Source organism: Struthio camelus, chromosome 1 (genome assembly GCF_040807025.1).
Source record: "Struthio camelus isolate bStrCam1 chromosome 1, bStrCam1.hap1, whole genome shotgun sequence".
NCBI classification, from domain to species: domain Eukaryota; kingdom Metazoa; phylum Chordata; class Aves; order Struthioniformes; family Struthionidae; genus Struthio; species Struthio camelus.
The window spans coordinates 142,497,429-142,514,042 of record NC_090942.1 but is presented as its reverse complement, the minus strand read 5'-3'; the positions used below and the strand labels follow the sequence as shown (position 1 = coordinate 142,514,042).

Sequence of the window (16,614 nt, the reverse complement as noted above, 5' to 3'; positions counted from 1 at the left end):
CATTGCTGTTTGTGGAAGCTAGGGATGCGTTTTGCCCATGCATTATCCAGTATTGCAGTGGTGTTTTTTTTTTTTATTAGTATTTGTGCCTTGCTGAGCTCTGCCCTCTGTAGTGACTTCTTGAGTTGTGAGCCAGAGGGCTGGTGTTCCTTTTTTTTAGTAATTTTTTCATTGCCTTTCTGGAAAGAGATATGCTTTCTTCCAAATGTTTTGTTTCTAGTCGGAAGTGAGCCAGTTTGGAGAGTACTCACACTGCCTAAAGATCTGAGGAGAGAAGTTTTTGTATACTCCTTGTATAGTCAGGAGAGAGAGACAGACTTTGTCAGCAGGCAGTTCAGAGCCTAGCTTTGCTCTGGGTTGTCCCTGGGCATTCTCCCCCCAAGGTCCTTTTTTGTCAGGAGAAAAGGGTTGCTCAAGTCAAATACCTAAGCTGAAGTATATGACTTTTTTTGTGTCTATCCACAAAGCAAGTGTATTGTCTGAAAATAAACTCATAGATACCTGTTGCTCCTTCTCTAAAACAAAAAATCCAGTTTGCTTGAAGATTTTTGAATCTTGGGCAATCTCCTTGTTTGTTACCTTCTCTGAATTTTTGGTCTGCCTAATTTCTTCTTTCTTGTGCTATGTTAGAGTTATTTATCAACTGCAGTCTTCAAGGAACTGCCAAATTGAAAATGACATGTGTCCTGTTCAGCTTTTTTAAAGCCCTGTTCTTGCCTTTATTTTAAATACATGCCAAAAACAATATTAGGAGTAGTCGCACTTTGGGCTTTGACTGTATGTTTGCTTTGAAACTCTGAACAGACTAGCATGATGAGCAGGTATCAGAAGCTGCTGCCGTGCAACTCAAAGCCTCTGTTGGGTCTAGTCCTCAGACAAGAGACAGATTTTACTTTGAGGGTGGTTAGGTTGCTCAGTATTTCCATTATTTTATGTTGCTGTTAGATTCTTATGCCTTGCTAAATGTAAATCTTTTGCATTGAAATTTTCCACATAGAGTGTCTGCCTTGGACTGTGTTTTGTTTTCTGTTCTTTTAATTTTAGTAGAATGGCTTAGCCATGTTGGAGGGGGAAAAATACAGACAAATGGGAGTTTGTGGGGGGGAGGGAGGATTGAGTGTTTTTAATAGCTCTGCAGCTCCAGTCAGAATTTCAGAGTTTGTAGTGCTGCAGGTTTTTGTCAGGGTCTTATTTTCTACAGCGTCATCCAAATCTGGCAATGTCGTGATACGTTATGCTCTGACTTTGCCCACGAGAACGTTATGCTCTGACTTTGCCCACGAGAGACTTTTGAAAACTTGGCAATTAAAGTCTGCAAAGATCCCACCTCGTGCGACCGCTTTTAGCGATCCTCAAACTACTCAGGCTCCTGAGCTCCAAAGTGCAGCGGATCGTGTGGACGTCTGGAGGTGTTTTTTTTTTGGGGGGGGGGGGGGGGGGGGGGGGAGGGAGTCACAGATGAGCGTTTCCTGGAACAAAAATACCTTGCTAGGATGGAGAGCGAGGATTGTTTCCTTCTCTGCTGTGTTTTCAGTGACCCTTTTGCTCGCAGGCAGGAATTTTGGAGGAAGAAGGCATTTAACAACAAAGGAAGCGAAAACTCAACCGCTTCACTGCGAGAGCAGAGGGAATGCAAAGAAAAGTTAGGAGAGAGGGGGAATTAGGACTAGCCCAACAAATTATAAATGCGGACTAGTTTACAGGATATGAGACCTAACAAAAACTTGAAAATTAGATTTTAATATTAAACTAAACTACCCACTTATGCTTTGTTAGCAGTGAAGGGAAAGGAGTCTTATATATTTGAAAGCACATGGGGGAATATAGAGGAACACAGAAACTGCCGTACAGGATCAAAACTATTGCAAGTGTATTTTGTAGCCTGCCTATCCAGGAATCATCTTCTACAGAAAATACTTAGTATTTTTAGGTATTAGTTGACAGTCCTTTCTATTCATATAAAGGTCTAATCTCTGTTTGCATCCTGCCATTTTCTATTAATAAATGGAAGATTTTTGTTAACTTTGTGGCTTTCAAAACTAGAACTTTATGAAAGGAAGAAACATTTTAACAGACAACAAATTACTAGTAATTTTGTCAGATACGTAGGTCAGTTTGGGTTGACAACAGTACTGACTTAAAGTCAAATTTTGCTGGCAGTAGAAACTTTTCTGACTCTTTACTTAAACAAATACCAATTCATAAGCTGAGCTCCAATGTGACGTCCAGGAACATGAATATGTGGGTAACTGGACAAAAATCTGGTTGAAATTAAATAATTTCCTTTTCCTGAAATGCCACCTTGTACCTGGCAAATAGTATAATGAACAGTTGTGTAGGAGGCACTTTCTGGTCTAATATTTGAGTGGAGTCTTATGTTCTTAACATTAATGTGACCTTCATATAAAACCACATATTATCTCTGTTATTAAACTTTTAGTGAATTGGATTGGTTGTTTTACTCTGGTTTTATCTAATCTTTTCAGAATTTTGACCCAACAGTAAAAATGAGTGAAGACTCAAGTAACCATTTTAAAAAATGGTGACAATTTTAGCCCACATGACCTTTCGGTCCTTTGTGGTTCTAGAAACAGAAATGCTGAAGGTTTTTTTTTTTTTTTTTTTTAATGCAACACAGAGAAGCTTGTGTTTTAGCGGAAAGTTGAGATTCTGCCTTACTTTACATTGTCTCCAAAAGCAGGAGCTGTCAGGAAAAAACAAACAAACCAAAACTGTAGAAACCCAGCCTACAGTTCCTCCTAAATATTTTGAACTGCACAATAAAACCACAGGAGTTTCATTCAAGGCATATTGGTTTTTCTTTTTATTATTTTAATATTTTAATTTTAATGCAAGTAGTCTGCCTCAAGTGGAATTTTACTGGTTCTGTTTAACTGCCAGAGTGAAGAGGACAGCAAAGTTTTTATTTGTATAGTTTAAGCTGTGAATGTGTTTGCCTTGTTGGTATCATATTTTAGTGTTTTCAGAACATTATTGGACGGTTTTTAGTTTTCGTGATTCCTCTCCTTCCTTGAACTACAGTGCAAGGGCTTCGTTGATAAACTTTTAGAGACAATCTTGAACAAATTTGTGGTAGTTTTAGAAGATAGCATATGTAAACATAATTTTGTAATCAGTGCTTTATAGTTGGACACTTTCTTTTTAACCTGGCTATAGAATATGAAAGAAATATTGCAGGAAGTCTGTCTTTTCTTTTTTGTCGCAGTGTGCTATTTTCTTCACCAAGAATAGCTGCACTTTATTTTTCCTTTTGTGTTATTGATGCTCTTAGCTTACTGTTACAGCTCTCTTCAAGCTTCCGGTTGTTTTCAGTGTTACAAATAGAGTTTGAGTATTCTTGCCATATTTGTATTGCGCAACTTCTCTTATTGCATCTTTTTATAGACCAATGTTCTCTATAATGGATAATACACATTATCTTTAATTTTGCTATAACCAAAGACACCTTTTCCGGAGGTGTTTTTTCTTAGCATTGGTATAGGGACCACAGTATTACACATGCCACCTTTTTTGCATATACATACTTTATTTTATGTTAGAACAATAGAGAAATTAAAATGTTTATATTTTAACAGGAATTTAACGCAATTTTCACTAATTGCTTTGAGTAACCTGTTAAATCCCCTAGTTATCTGTATATAAATCCAAACCCAAATAGTTCTTCTACAGGGTACTGTAGACTCTGGTCTTATTCTTTATCTGAAAATTTAAGAAAATTATGAGGTTGATACAGTGAAATAGGTTTCTGGACAGTGATCTGTTGACATTTAGTGTTGCAAATTGTTGAAAAAAGGTTAAAAAAAATTATCTGACTGTTCAGCAGTTGCTGAAGATGCTTGATTTTGGAGTGGTTAAGATGAGCTCTCTATAAATGGATGTCCCGCTTAAGAGAAGATGAGAAAGATTTTGATATCAAGATAGAAGTACTTCAGCCTGATGCAGAGGTTAGACTATGACTCTTTGCTGGGTTTGCGTTTGAAGGCTTCTGAGATGGTCTCGTGTGAAGTGCCTTGGTTTTGGGAAGATGACATTTCCTAGAAAAAAATCCTCAAAGTTGCCCAGATAGACTATATAATGACCAGTAAGTCATTACAATACAATTTGGACCCTAAAAATTTCTTCATGAGAAAATACAATGTCTTGCAGTAGAAACTTCTAAAACAAGACCAGACAAAAGTCCTGGAAGAGTTGTTGCAACAGGTAATGCTGCATAAGAAATGTGATGGCTAGAGTGCTGTTATCTTTATCTTTTGAGTTATTACTGTGTAGGCCAGGTTTAGGTTAATTTTATTTTTGTTACTTAAAGTAACCCACAGATATTGCCTATACTAATTAAGCTCTCTCTATATTGGCACATTAAAAAATGGGAAATTTGTTGGTTCTGCAGAACCTGAGTAGGTTATTGCGTTGCTTTGTTTATTGTCTTCCTTGTGGTCTTTAGAGTGTTTTAGGCACTGAATGCTATGCTAATTGTAAGAAGAATATCATTTTTTTTCTGGAAATAAAGTGGTACATGAATAAGCAAGAGTTCTTAAAACTTTCTGATATTCTTTTTAACTCTGCAAAAATTCCTGAACTTGTCTTAATCTTTCCGATAGGATTGATCGTAAGATGTCAAGTGCCCATACAAATTACAGACTAGATGAAGCACAGGCTATAATGAGTGAACTTCGAACTATAAAGAAAGCTATATGCACAGGTGAAAAAGAAAGGCAGGACCTTATGCAGGTAAGAAATATTCTTCTGAACGAATAGCTGCTAAAATGTATCAGCCTACATTTTCCCTCTATTTTCTCGTTTGTAATTGCATTGGGGTTATCAGATTTAAATAAGCAAGTGGAGTGGCCTAATCTGATTTTTCTGTTTGACAGTTGCCAGCAGTAGTTAGTCCAGAAAAAGTATGTAGATGTTGCCGTTACTATGAACTTAAGACTTGAGGTGCTTTTCACATTTTTCTCCTAGATAACATACTCTCTATACATTTGGATAAATATCTTTTGTGAACATAGTTTTCCACTGTTGCTAACTGCATTAAGGAATTCTACAGTAACTATGCTGCATTAAAAAAAAAAAAAAGTATTTGATCAGTTTTTACAGTATTTGTTGTTAATTTGTAATGTCCCCTTGTGTTCTGTATAATAAAGTAGGATTGAGAAGGTCACGTGCTAAAATGTTTATCGGTTTATATCTGTATGCTTTTCCTTTTATAAGGAATGCTTTTATATGTTTTTTCCTTTCATAAAACTGTACAGGAAGTCTTTTGCTCCTGCTGATGCGGAATCTCCTGATACTTTTCCTTTTCAGCAGCTGTTAGAGGTTGTGCAGTGTTGTACTGAGCTGAATGACTGAATTGAATCTCATGAGATCTCCAGAAGACACCCTGTCTCTACGTCACTGTCATTTGATATTCCATTCTCCTTTTAATTTGGCAGTTCTCCTTTTTTGCCCCAAGCTCTCCTCCAAAGTATCCCTAACCAGATGCAACTTAATTTAAATACAAGTTAATGTCAAATGTGCTCTCGAAACCCTCGAGGAGGGTTAAATACATTAGATATGATGTATGCAGATACCGCCATGCAAGTTGTAAATCAGTTTTTAAATTGGCTCATGCAGATTAAGGGGGGAGAGATGCTCAAGTGGTGATCCCGCTTTTGAATGGATTCTGCCTCTTGCTCCGAGTTGTCTGCTGCTTTGTCCACATTGTTAACAAGACTGGAGCTTGATCCAAGAGCCATGGGCCTCAGTCACAGCAGGGGCTGCAGGCTAGACTTCCCCAAATAAGCTGCAGATATAGAAAGATGACAAGAATAATTCCCTTCGCTGAATGTTGAAGTTGCTATGTGGCGAAAGACAACATCTTGATTGCCTAAGTTTTGGGACCCTACTAAATTAATGCTGCCATTCAAACATGTTTTTCCTTTTCGTCAACAGTAGTGTTTTCTGGTAACCTCTTTCTATTATTGAATGGTGTGGGTAGCTTGTAATCTACATATAAAGCATTTCTATAGTTATACAATTATACAGCCCCCAAAGTATTACCCAAGGGTCAGCTGATGGACCACAAATCCTTGTTTAAGTAGGCAGAACGCTTAAGTCACTACTAAAAGTTTCTGCTTTGGCAGCTCTCAACATATTTGATGTTTTGTGTTGGCCAAGTTTTAAAATGATTCTCAGTCTTCCACACGCCTGGCTAGCAATAAATGATTAGAAAGGCAGTTCTTCATGGATGCAGTGATACACGTTTTAGGAAACTAACTGGTAAGTTAAAGACTTGTGTGTGAGATCTTGCAGCAGCTTAACTTATCCACCAGTGGTGTGTGTTTTTTTTTTTTTTCTTTTTCTTACATTTTTCAGTCTTCAGTGGCACTATATCCAGCTGAAAACCTTTTAGATGCCATGAAAATTACATCTGTTAAACCAACTTTAAGTGCAGTTGCAGTGTCTTTAAATATAGTGTTGAAGGAGGTAGAAGTCTAGGATCAAGCTATGCATCGTGGGTGTCTTTGTTACACTCTGGCAGTACCAGAATGTGGCGGTCATAAAAGGGAAAAGGGAAAATGAAAAGTGTTATGATCATTGTTAATAGATCTGCATGACATACGGGAAATAGTGGTCTAGAAGGTACTGTTTTTGTAACTAACAGTGATCTGTTGTGATAGCAGACAAATGCTATTAGATGTGTAGTCCAGGAGAGTCTGGGAAGTAACTGCTCCATGCATGGCTGAGGTACAAAAATCTTGCCCAAATTCTATTACGATTGAAATAACGGACCGAATGATATAGTTTAAAAGAGCTGGAGTTGTTACAATTGTGTAATTCAGCCAACTTATGTTAATTGTGCTCTGCTAAAATTACCAGCTTTGTGCCTGATAATTTTTTTTAATTGTGACCCAAAAATTTCTTTTAATTATTTTTATGCCCCTTCAAACTTCTTTGTGTTTTGCCTTTTTATTATTATTTGGGAATTATTGTTATGGATGTATTTAGTGTTGCTGAACAAATGAGTTTGTTTTAAAAATTTCCCTAATGAGTTCAGAATTTGATTATTTCCTGTTCTGTCAATTTTAGAATTAGTTTGTCCTTGAAAGTGCTACGTTTTAAAGCTATTGTCAGTAAAACAAACTTTCTTAGGAAAGCTTTTTTTTTTTTTTTCTGACAGCTGAATTCGTAGAGGAGTTGAAAGTATTGTGTAACCAGCTGGGATTTTATTTCAGAGAAAGGAAATAGAAAATTTCGTACTATCTCTTAATTTATATCTTGGCCAGTGTAGGCAACAGAACCAAACATAGCAGAAGTGACTCAGTCTTGTGTAGGTGCTTGGAAAATTGTAGCTGTCACAGAAATATGATAATTGGATTGAGCTGTGTGGGAGAGAAGGCTGACGAGGGAAGGAAAGGCTGGTCAGATTTAAACTGGGTGCTGTGGTAACAAATAATGCCAAATATGCAGTGTCACTGCTCCAAAAAAAAAAAAAAAAAAAAAAAAGGGCCAACTTAGGTTTGAGTAATCAAGGTGTGTGGTTGTGTGGTTAGGTCTCTGGAAGCAGCATCCTCTTTCTCTTTTCTTCCCCATCCCTTTTGTGCTTTTGTTTCTGTTCCAGTATGTACGTATTCTTTAAAAACTTCATTCTTAGGAATCATTGGAGATTTTTTTTTTTCAACCTTTTCTTTAGCAGGATAGCTCATTAAATGGGAACTGTGCTGAAACTTTATGTTGCAGAGAGCTCCCAAATCAGAGATAGCAACAAGTTAATGATGAACTGACAGTACGCATTTCTCTTTTTGGATAGGTTTGGGCTGATTTACCTGGAACTTCAGATGAGTTCATAAGATTGGTTTGGCATTTGTTACAGGATTGCCATAAACTCTCCATAAACCCCGGATGCCATAAACCTCAGATGAAAGATAGATTCTCCCATATAGCTTGGGCGAATCTTACTCCTAGCTGTTTCTTATGTAAATTGTATGTAAAAGTATGCTAATTCAGGTTGTAATTTTCTGTATGATGACTGCTGGAGGTTCCGTTCTCACTGATCCAACTAGAAGGACTCAAACTGTATATATCTACCCTTGAGCGGTCACCTATGCAATAGATGTAAGTTATTGTGCTGCTGCTCCTTGATTGCCACCAGCCAAATGGTACGTAATTTGTGGTATGCAGGGCTCAGCAACTGTGCCCACACAGAAAACCTGGCCAGCTGCGAGGCAGTCCTTCACCTTCCAGGGAGATGCTAGAAGGCATCAGAAGTGCAGTAGTTGTGTATGAAGTAGCTGAAACATGGGTAGAAGTTTAGATGTTACGTTCTGGCATCAAGACCTTTGCTGTTGCATATGCTTATAGCATTATACGTGTTAGCCAAAGATGCCAGATGGGATGTAGTTTACTTGCATGAAACCTCAGACTTTCTAAATCCTCAGGTTTTTTTTTCATATCAATGGGTTCTGCTTTCCTGGGAAGGCCATGTTAGACATTTGAGTAGTTGGGATTAGAAATGAGAGATTATTTCCATGTTACAGACCCATTAAGTATCCACTTAAATCCTCCATACAGCTGACAGAACTGGAGGATTTCCAGTGAGTTTTGAGGAAGAGCATTGGGTGGGACTCTAATTTTCAGGGTTCATAAAGTGAAAGACGCTCTATTTTTCTTTTTGCTACTCTTGAGTAGAGCCATTTGTTTTGCCAACAAGTCTTCCAAGGATAAAGGGACACTAGCTAGGGACTTCTTGTCAGCATAAGTGAAATTGGATTTTATTTTCTCAAGATGGAAAACAAACCAGTTCACGTGTCCTTGACAGCAGGATGGCATAGTTCAGTTTGGAGGTTGCAGGATTGGCTTCCTCTGGGATCCGAGGTGGATTGAGCTTTCTGGAGGCGAGTGATGGTAGCCTTGGCCCACTGTCTGCATGTTTGGCATCGCTCTGCACTTTCCTCTGTCTCTGCCAGTGCTAAGCGCAAACTGGAGCCTCACTGAGACCTTACAATATCAGTAGATGGAGCCTGAGCAGGGAGTAGCCACACACTCTCCAACCCGTGGTGTGTACCTATGTGTCTTCCTGCTTTTCCCAGTACAAAGAAGACGGCGTGTGATGGGGGGTGGCCAGCAGATGAAGTGGGAGAGGGAAGGCCCAGGGAGTTCGTTTGCTCTTTTGTCTTGCAGCCTCGGGAGGGGTGACCATGCCTCAGCCGGGGTGCCCTCCGCCAGCCACTGGAGTTTTGTCTATGCCTAAAGCCAGCCCCTGCGGAAATGCTGGGAAGGGTATTTTCCCTCTTTTTCCTCTCCAGTGAAGGCAGATGATAAGAAAGAGGGACCAGTGTATAATGAAAACTGATGTATGGTGGGAAGAGACGCCACCAGAGCAAGCTGCTGTAGAGGGCTGGTTTCAGGCCTGCAGCAGTGCCTGAGGATGGTTCCTAGGCTCTGAAACCGGACCCCGTCGTCGTCTTCAAGGTCCTCTTGCAGTTCTTGTAAGCAGCAACTAGTTGCTGCTGTGTGGGTTCACCCTCTTGACTCCATAGTTGAATTGTAAAAAGAGGCATCATCACTGTGTAACGGATTTTAATCTGCACTTCAAAGACTGAGAAATAGCCTGGTGATTGGGTGTGTAGAATAACAAGAGCTTGTTGCAGATCATCAGTTATCATCAGCCACTGTGATTCCTGAGGGCCAGCAGTTTCAATTTTGAGTGATTAAAACTAGTCTCTGCTTCTATATTCAGACCCTTGAAGTAAGCAGGTTTTGAGCTTTTTACATATTTTAGAACCAAATGGCTTGATTGGGTTTTGATCAATGAATTGATGTCGCTCTTAAGAATTCATCAGAAATTTGTTTACATAATTTGATTGCATGTCTGTCTTGTTCAGGTGATGGGGACAGAATTTAATTCTGTTCTCTAAAAAGCTTTTTTTTAAAATGTTCTTTTGCTGCAAAATGCTTAGGATCTAAGTCATAAATGACAGACTGCACAGTTTTTGTCACAAACGCTAAATTAGCTGTAATTATTTACATTTTTGAAAAATAGAAAATACACAGAAAATAAATCTGATAAAAATATTTTTATATTTTTAGAGGGATTTTTAAAAGAATTTCAAAATCCTGACAGCCAAGCTCTTATTGTCAAGCAAGCTCTTGTTGTTTTGTGTGATTCTTGCTCCGTTCTCCCATTAAAGACTGCTTGAGGTCTCTGCTTTGCTCTTACAGTTTGTGTCATTCTCTATACATCTCAGAGGTGTCCCTTGCTTAACCCAAAGTATAAAATATCCCCAGCTATGTGAACCTTGGGTGAGGGAGGGAACACAAGGGTGAAATAAGCTGTCATAAAAATACAATCAATACAAGGTATTCATCAAGTCAGATGGGATAACGGTAGTGGCTAAGGAATGTAACCTGTGCGAAAAATGGCAAAAGGGCAGGTGAATCACATTTGTCTTTCCTGTCAACTAACCTGAAAGTTGTCAGCTGCTAGATTTAAAGAGCTGTCTGTAAGCCATACAAAAGCTAAAACTCCTGTAGCTCTGAAAGAAATAATTAACAAAAAAATCTCTTGTTTTTTATCAGAAGCACTTTCTAAAAGGAGAGATTTATTTGAAAGCATAGCTGCTACATGTTAGTAACGCTGATGAATTTTACTTCCTGTAAATAGCTGTTTATATGCAAGCTGCTTATCGTTATTCCTAAGTAGAATTACTGTTATCTTTTGATTTTCTAATAATAAAAGAATAACACAATAAAAATCAGGTTTTCTTACTTTTTTTTTTTTTTTTTAAATCTATTCTCTTGCAGAGCCTGGCCAAGTTAACTGATGGATTCAGGAATAGCTGTTGTATTACAGACTCCCTGCAGGACCTCCAGCACAATTCTAGTTCACTCAGTGACTCCTGTTTACCTCAACAACACTGCGATGCTTGTTCTCAGACTGACATCACTGGAGAGGTATGTGTTCCAACGCAAGGCGCTTGCACTAGAAAATACACTGCCTGTGTACTGCAGTGATACATCATTATTTCCTGCTTTAATTTAAGATGTGTTGGATGTTTCATTCTGCCATAGCCGAAGAAATATTGGTGGTGAGGGAGTTGCTTGAACTTATTGTTTCCAGAGCTTGTGAACAATGTTCATGAGTGGTGTGCTTTGTGATTCTGATGCTTGAGAATGGTGCAGGGGCGTTGTGACGTGCTCACAGATTAGTGACCGGCAGAATTAGCTCCTGGATTCTGCCAGCCTGACAGAGCGCTTTTCTTGTCATCACTGTGGTGACTACAGGTTCATCTCTGAGTATCAGCCCTTACAGAGGTGTCCACAGACCTCTTATGTTCTTGTCACCAGTTCTCAGACTTAGCGATATTTGCAGCAATGCAGGAAGGAGGAAAATACTCAGTTTAAAGTTGCAATAGAGACCGAATTGTGCAATAACTGGAGCTGTTAATATTTTGGTAGTAGTGTTGGATGTTGTTGTTGTTTTTTCTTTGAATCTTGTTTTTATTATGATTGTCATCCTCTTGCATGCATATCAGAGATTTAGAGTAGACCTCTATTCCTTTCTTCTGCCCAAGACAAGGGAAGTATTTTTTAAAATTCCAAATATTTTTTTAAGAACTGCTAGAATTTCAGATCTAATTTGTCATACGTTTATGCTCAGTATGCCTTTAAAAATGATATTTGAGAAAAGCACGCTAGCATTCCTTGGAGATAATTCTGTGTAAATGAAATTCTGTGTTCAAAACAATAAAAGTTTGGCTTGCACTATTACTGTGGCAGCATAGCTGTTCTTGAGCAATAAAACAAGCGTTTGCATCTGTGGATGAAATTAACAGCAGAGCGAGATGGCAACCCCTGTTTGTAGTTTGGTAATACTATAGTTTGGGTGTTATTTCAGATATACTTAAGAAACTTTATTGAACTGGGTAACTTTAATGTTCATCATAGGCTTTTACAAAACATCCCTCATCTACTCTGTTGTCTTCTTATGACTCATGACTAACTGTCATTTGGAAGTCTTCAGAGGGCCTCTACAGAGGAAGAAATTTGTTTTAAAGAAGAAGGCATTCCTAAAGCATCTGAGAAACCTTGACTAACACGCTAGGCTTTCATTCAGTGTGTTAGGTAGCTGGTGTCTTTGGGTGTCATTTTTCAGATGGTCAGTGGATGTGATTATCAAATTCTAATATACCAAAAGGAAAACAATCGTGATTTCCTATTCAGAATATACATTAAATATCATCCAAGACCAAGTGTAATGTGAAAATTATGTTTATCGGGTAAAGGTGGTTTTTTTTTTTAGGAAAAATATAAATACATCACAGAATCACGGAATGCTTGAGGTTCACAGAACGGCTGAAGTTGGATGGGACCTCTAGAGATCATCTAGTCCAACCCCCCCCTGCTCAACCAGGGTCCTCTAGAGTGTATTTCCCAGGATTGCATCCAGATAGTTTTTGAATATTTCCAGGGAAGGAGACTCTCCAACCTCTCTGGGCAACCTGCTCCAGTGCTCAGTCACCCTCACAGGAAATAAGTTTTTTCCTCAGGTTCGGATGGAACTACCTGTGTTTCGGTTTGTGCCTGTTGCCTCTTGTCCTGTCACGGGGCACCACGGAGAAGAGTCTGGCCCCATCCTCCTGACACCCTCCTTTCAGATACTTGTACACATTGATGAGATCGCCTCTCAGTCTTCTCTTCTCCAGGCTGAACAGGCCCAGCTCTCTCAGCCTTTCTTCAGAGGAGAGATGCTCCAGTCCCCTCATCTTTGTAGTCCTCCGCTGGGCCCTCTCCAGTAGCTCCATGTCTCTCTTGTACTGGGGAGCCCAGAACAGGACACAGTACTCCAGATGAGGCCTCCCCAGGGCAGGTTGGACGGGACGTCTGGAGATCTCTAATCCTACGTAGCCCTATGTTCAAGCAGGGTCACCTAGAGTAGGTTGCTCAGGACCCTGTCCAAACCAGGATAGTCTCCAAGGATGGAGGGTCCGCAGTCTCTCTGGGCAGTCTGATCCAGTGTTTAGTTACCCTCAAAGTAAAAAAGTTTTTCCCTAGATTCAGATGGAATTTCCTGTATTTCATTTTATGCCTACTGCCTCTTGTCCTGTCACTGGGCACCAGTGAGAAGAGTCTGGCTCTGTCTTTTTTACAAACTCCCGTGAGTTAGTTATACACATTGATAAGATCCCCCCTAAGTCTTCTCTTCTCCAGGCTAAACAAGCCCAGCTCTCAGCCTCTCCTCATATATTGGATGCTCCAGTCCCTGTGAATCACAGGATTTGCTCCAGTAGCTCCATGTCTCTCTTGCACTGGAGAGCCCAGCACCGGACACAGTGCTCCAGATGTGGCCTCACCAGGGCTGAGTAGAGGGGCAGGATCCCATCCCTCGACCTGCTGGCAGCACTCTGCCTAATGCAGCCCATGACACTGTTGGCTCTCTTTGCTACAAGACCACATTGCTGGCTCATGGTCAACTTGGTGTCCAGAAGGACCTCCAGATCCTTCTGAAAGCAGCTTGCCAGCAGGTCAACCCCCAGCCTGGTACATGGGGTTATTCCTCCCCAGGTGCATGACTCTGCACTTCTCTTTGTTGAACTGCATGTGGTTCCTCTCTGCCCATTTTTCCAGCCTGTTGAGGTCCCTCTGAAGAGAGACACAACTATCTGGTGTATCAGCCATTCCTCCCAGTTTGATATTGTCTGCGAACTTGGTGAGAGTACCCTCAGTTCCATCATCCAGGTCACTGGTGAATAGGTTGAACAAAGTTGTAGCCAGTATTGACTCCTGGGGGACACTGCTAGCTACAGGCCTCCAACTGGACTTTGCACCACTGGTCACAAACAACCCCCTGAGCTCTGTTCAGGTTTTCAGTCCACCTCACTGTCTGCTCATCAGCTTGTTTGTCAGGATGTTATGGGAGACAGTGTTGAAAGCCTTATTGAAGTCAAGGGAGACAACATCCCCTCATCATCTCTCCTCATCTACATAATAATATTATTTTCCAGAATCATTAATAGTGATTCTGAGTGAGCAAGAGAGATGCTTTTTTTTGCCTCTTGTCCTGATGCCCCCTGTCTTGATGCTTTTTTTTGACACGTGATGGTAAAGAGAGCAAAACCAGTAGTTTAACAGGAAATGTAGCAGTACAGCAATGCATTTAAGTTGGGAAATGGGCTGCGACTATTAGGCCATACACAGACTTCTGAAGAGGGTAACTACTGATGCCCTGAGATGGAGAGAAGCTGCTGTAGAAATCGGACTGTATACAGTTGGCGTTGTAACATAAATGTATTCTGTGACTGGTTCAAGAATCATATGATGCTTTTGGAATAGTGTTTAAAGCATGCCAATAAGCTAAGCGCTGAGTAACACTTCAGTGTAAAGGCAATGTAATCTGAATTACATTTAGTAAATTTTCAATGAAAATACTATATCAAGTGATAAAATAGTATATAAAGCGATAAAACATTTCATTTAAAATACTTTATTTGTATTTTAAGCTTGGATTAAGTTGGAAAGCTTTGACCATTGGTAAGTAATTCTACTTGCTACCTGTTAGTTTCCAAGATTATTAAAATTACTGAAAGAGCTAATTTATTTATCTTTCATATTTTAGGCAAAAGGTTAGTTTTCTATCTCTGAAGCATCAAATGGATTTTGAATATATTATTACTACTTAAAACATTGACAGTTTTTTAGAGAGACTAGTAGGAGAGACTAACTTATCCCTTCCTTCCTTGTGAAAGTGTTTTTAAAAATCTTATTTCCTGCCTCCCCCTCCCCCCCCCTTTTTTTTCCTTGTTCTTGCTCTTCAACTCTACAAAAGTTTGGCTTTGATGATAAAACAAGACTTGTAGACAAAGTAAGATTGAACTGGCAATATGAAGAGGCCAAGAAAAGGTAAGTATACCTAAATTTGATGGTTTTTGTGTTTATGTTTATGATTAAAGTTTTCAAAGTGGAACTGGAACCAGCCTCAAGTTAAAATGTGTTTGAGAAGATTAATTTGCTTACTATGGAGTAGTTCAGAGATAATAAAAGCTTAGGTAAACATGAGACTTTATCATAAGGTTATTATATTTGTTTGCAGAGATAAAGCCAAATGTCAGCCATGTTCTGCAGTTGTATAAACACAAAATTGCAGTAGTTTGATTGAACTTTGACAGATTTTTTTCTTCTTCTGAAGAAATATAAACAATATAAACAATATAAACAATCTTTACACTGGGCTTATGTTTATCTGGCTGTGACAGTGTATTCACAATTTTGCGTACCTGTGTTTTAGTTTCATTATATTAAAGTTGTAAACTCAATGTGAAGAAAGAATAAAAAGTTACTTTGAGATAAGTGAAAATAAGCTGAGCAAAAGGGCATGTAAAAATGAAACTTGTGATGGGAAAAATCTTTGACGAGTGTTCTTTTAAATAAATTAAATTGAAATAAGTTAATTCATCACCATCTTCTTCAGTCTGGTCACTTCTCATAGCGCGTTATTTCTTTTGCGATTGTTAAGTCTTGCAGGTTTTTCATGGCTTTGTAAAAGTAAACTGTTCTGATCTAGCATTATTTGAAAATATTGCCTGCAGGTATAGATTAGCAGGCCCTCCTTATAACTTCACTGCTTTCAAACTATTTGCCACAACTTGAACATAAGAATTTAATATGCATTTGTGATTATTTTAATTGTGCTAGTAGAACTGTATCTTATTAAAATTGACTGATGCTTAAAAGATCCCATTATAGTGAACTCTGAAAACCTTACTTTTTCAAATATGTTTTTTCAAGTTAGACTTTTCCCTTTTTATTTTAAATTCTATCTATTTTTTTCAGTTTTTGACATCTCTCAACAAGGGTTAAAGAAAATCTGATCATTTTTTCATGCTTTGACTTTTTCTTTGAGGGAAACCATAATGCTGTCATATGTCTTGGCAAGGATTGAAAGCTTTATAGGGAAGTCGCCCTTTTGTCATTCTTGGAAAATTTGCCCCTGTTTGGGCACAATACAGGCTTTAAAAAAAAAAAAAAAAAGTTAATGCAAGAACGTTATAGATAGGCAGCTAAACTTCTCCAGTATTTGTGGCCAGAATGAAAGTCTGTATTGGATCAGCCAGCTTCTGAAAATGCCTCATAGGTAGGTACCTGCCACTGTTAACTTTTTTTTTTTTTTTTTTTAAAGGTAAGTAACTGGGGGGAAAAAGGCAAACCAGAAGCCCATCAACATGCTGTTAATTACATGCATAACCCTTAGCGCTTTAGAGTCCAGTGATAACTTAAGGATACGTGACAGTTGATGAGGAGGAAAGAGAATTTAGTTTTATACTGTTAGACTTAGCAAAGCTACTGGTGCTGTAAAGATTGTATTAAATATCTTAATCAAGTTTTCTGATACATCTTTTCTGTCCTTTTTCAAAAAATTCTTTTTTATGGGTTGGTGCAGGGAAAAGATAAGGGTTTTTTGTTTTGTTTTGCTTTGTTTTAAATAGCCTAGAAGCATTTCCCAGCTGGAAATGCTGAACGTTTGTTTATGCATGGAATGGAGGATTTCTGAGCATCAGAAGCGAGCTGGGTTTTGATGTTATTTGAGTGTAGAAAACCTGGGTAACGACCCTTCCAAAT

At 38.8% G+C, this 16,614-nt stretch overlaps 1 protein-coding gene across 10 annotated transcripts in view; it reads left to right on the top strand.

Annotated features, from left to right (window-relative positions):
- WWC3 (WWC family member 3) overlaps positions 1 to 16,614 on the top strand; it is a 105,410-nt gene that overhangs the window by 52,623 nt on the left and 36,173 nt on the right. For all 10 annotated transcript variants that reach the window (XM_068920836.1, XM_068920905.1, XM_068920861.1 and 7 more), the window contains exons 6-8: positions 4,620 to 4,749; positions 10,804 to 10,953; positions 14,825 to 14,898. In XM_068920836.1, the coding sequence (XP_068776937.1) occupies positions 4,620 to 4,749; positions 10,804 to 10,953; positions 14,825 to 14,898 (354 nt within the window). The remainder of the gene's footprint in view (positions 1 to 4,619; positions 4,750 to 10,803; positions 10,954 to 14,824; positions 14,899 to 16,614) is intronic.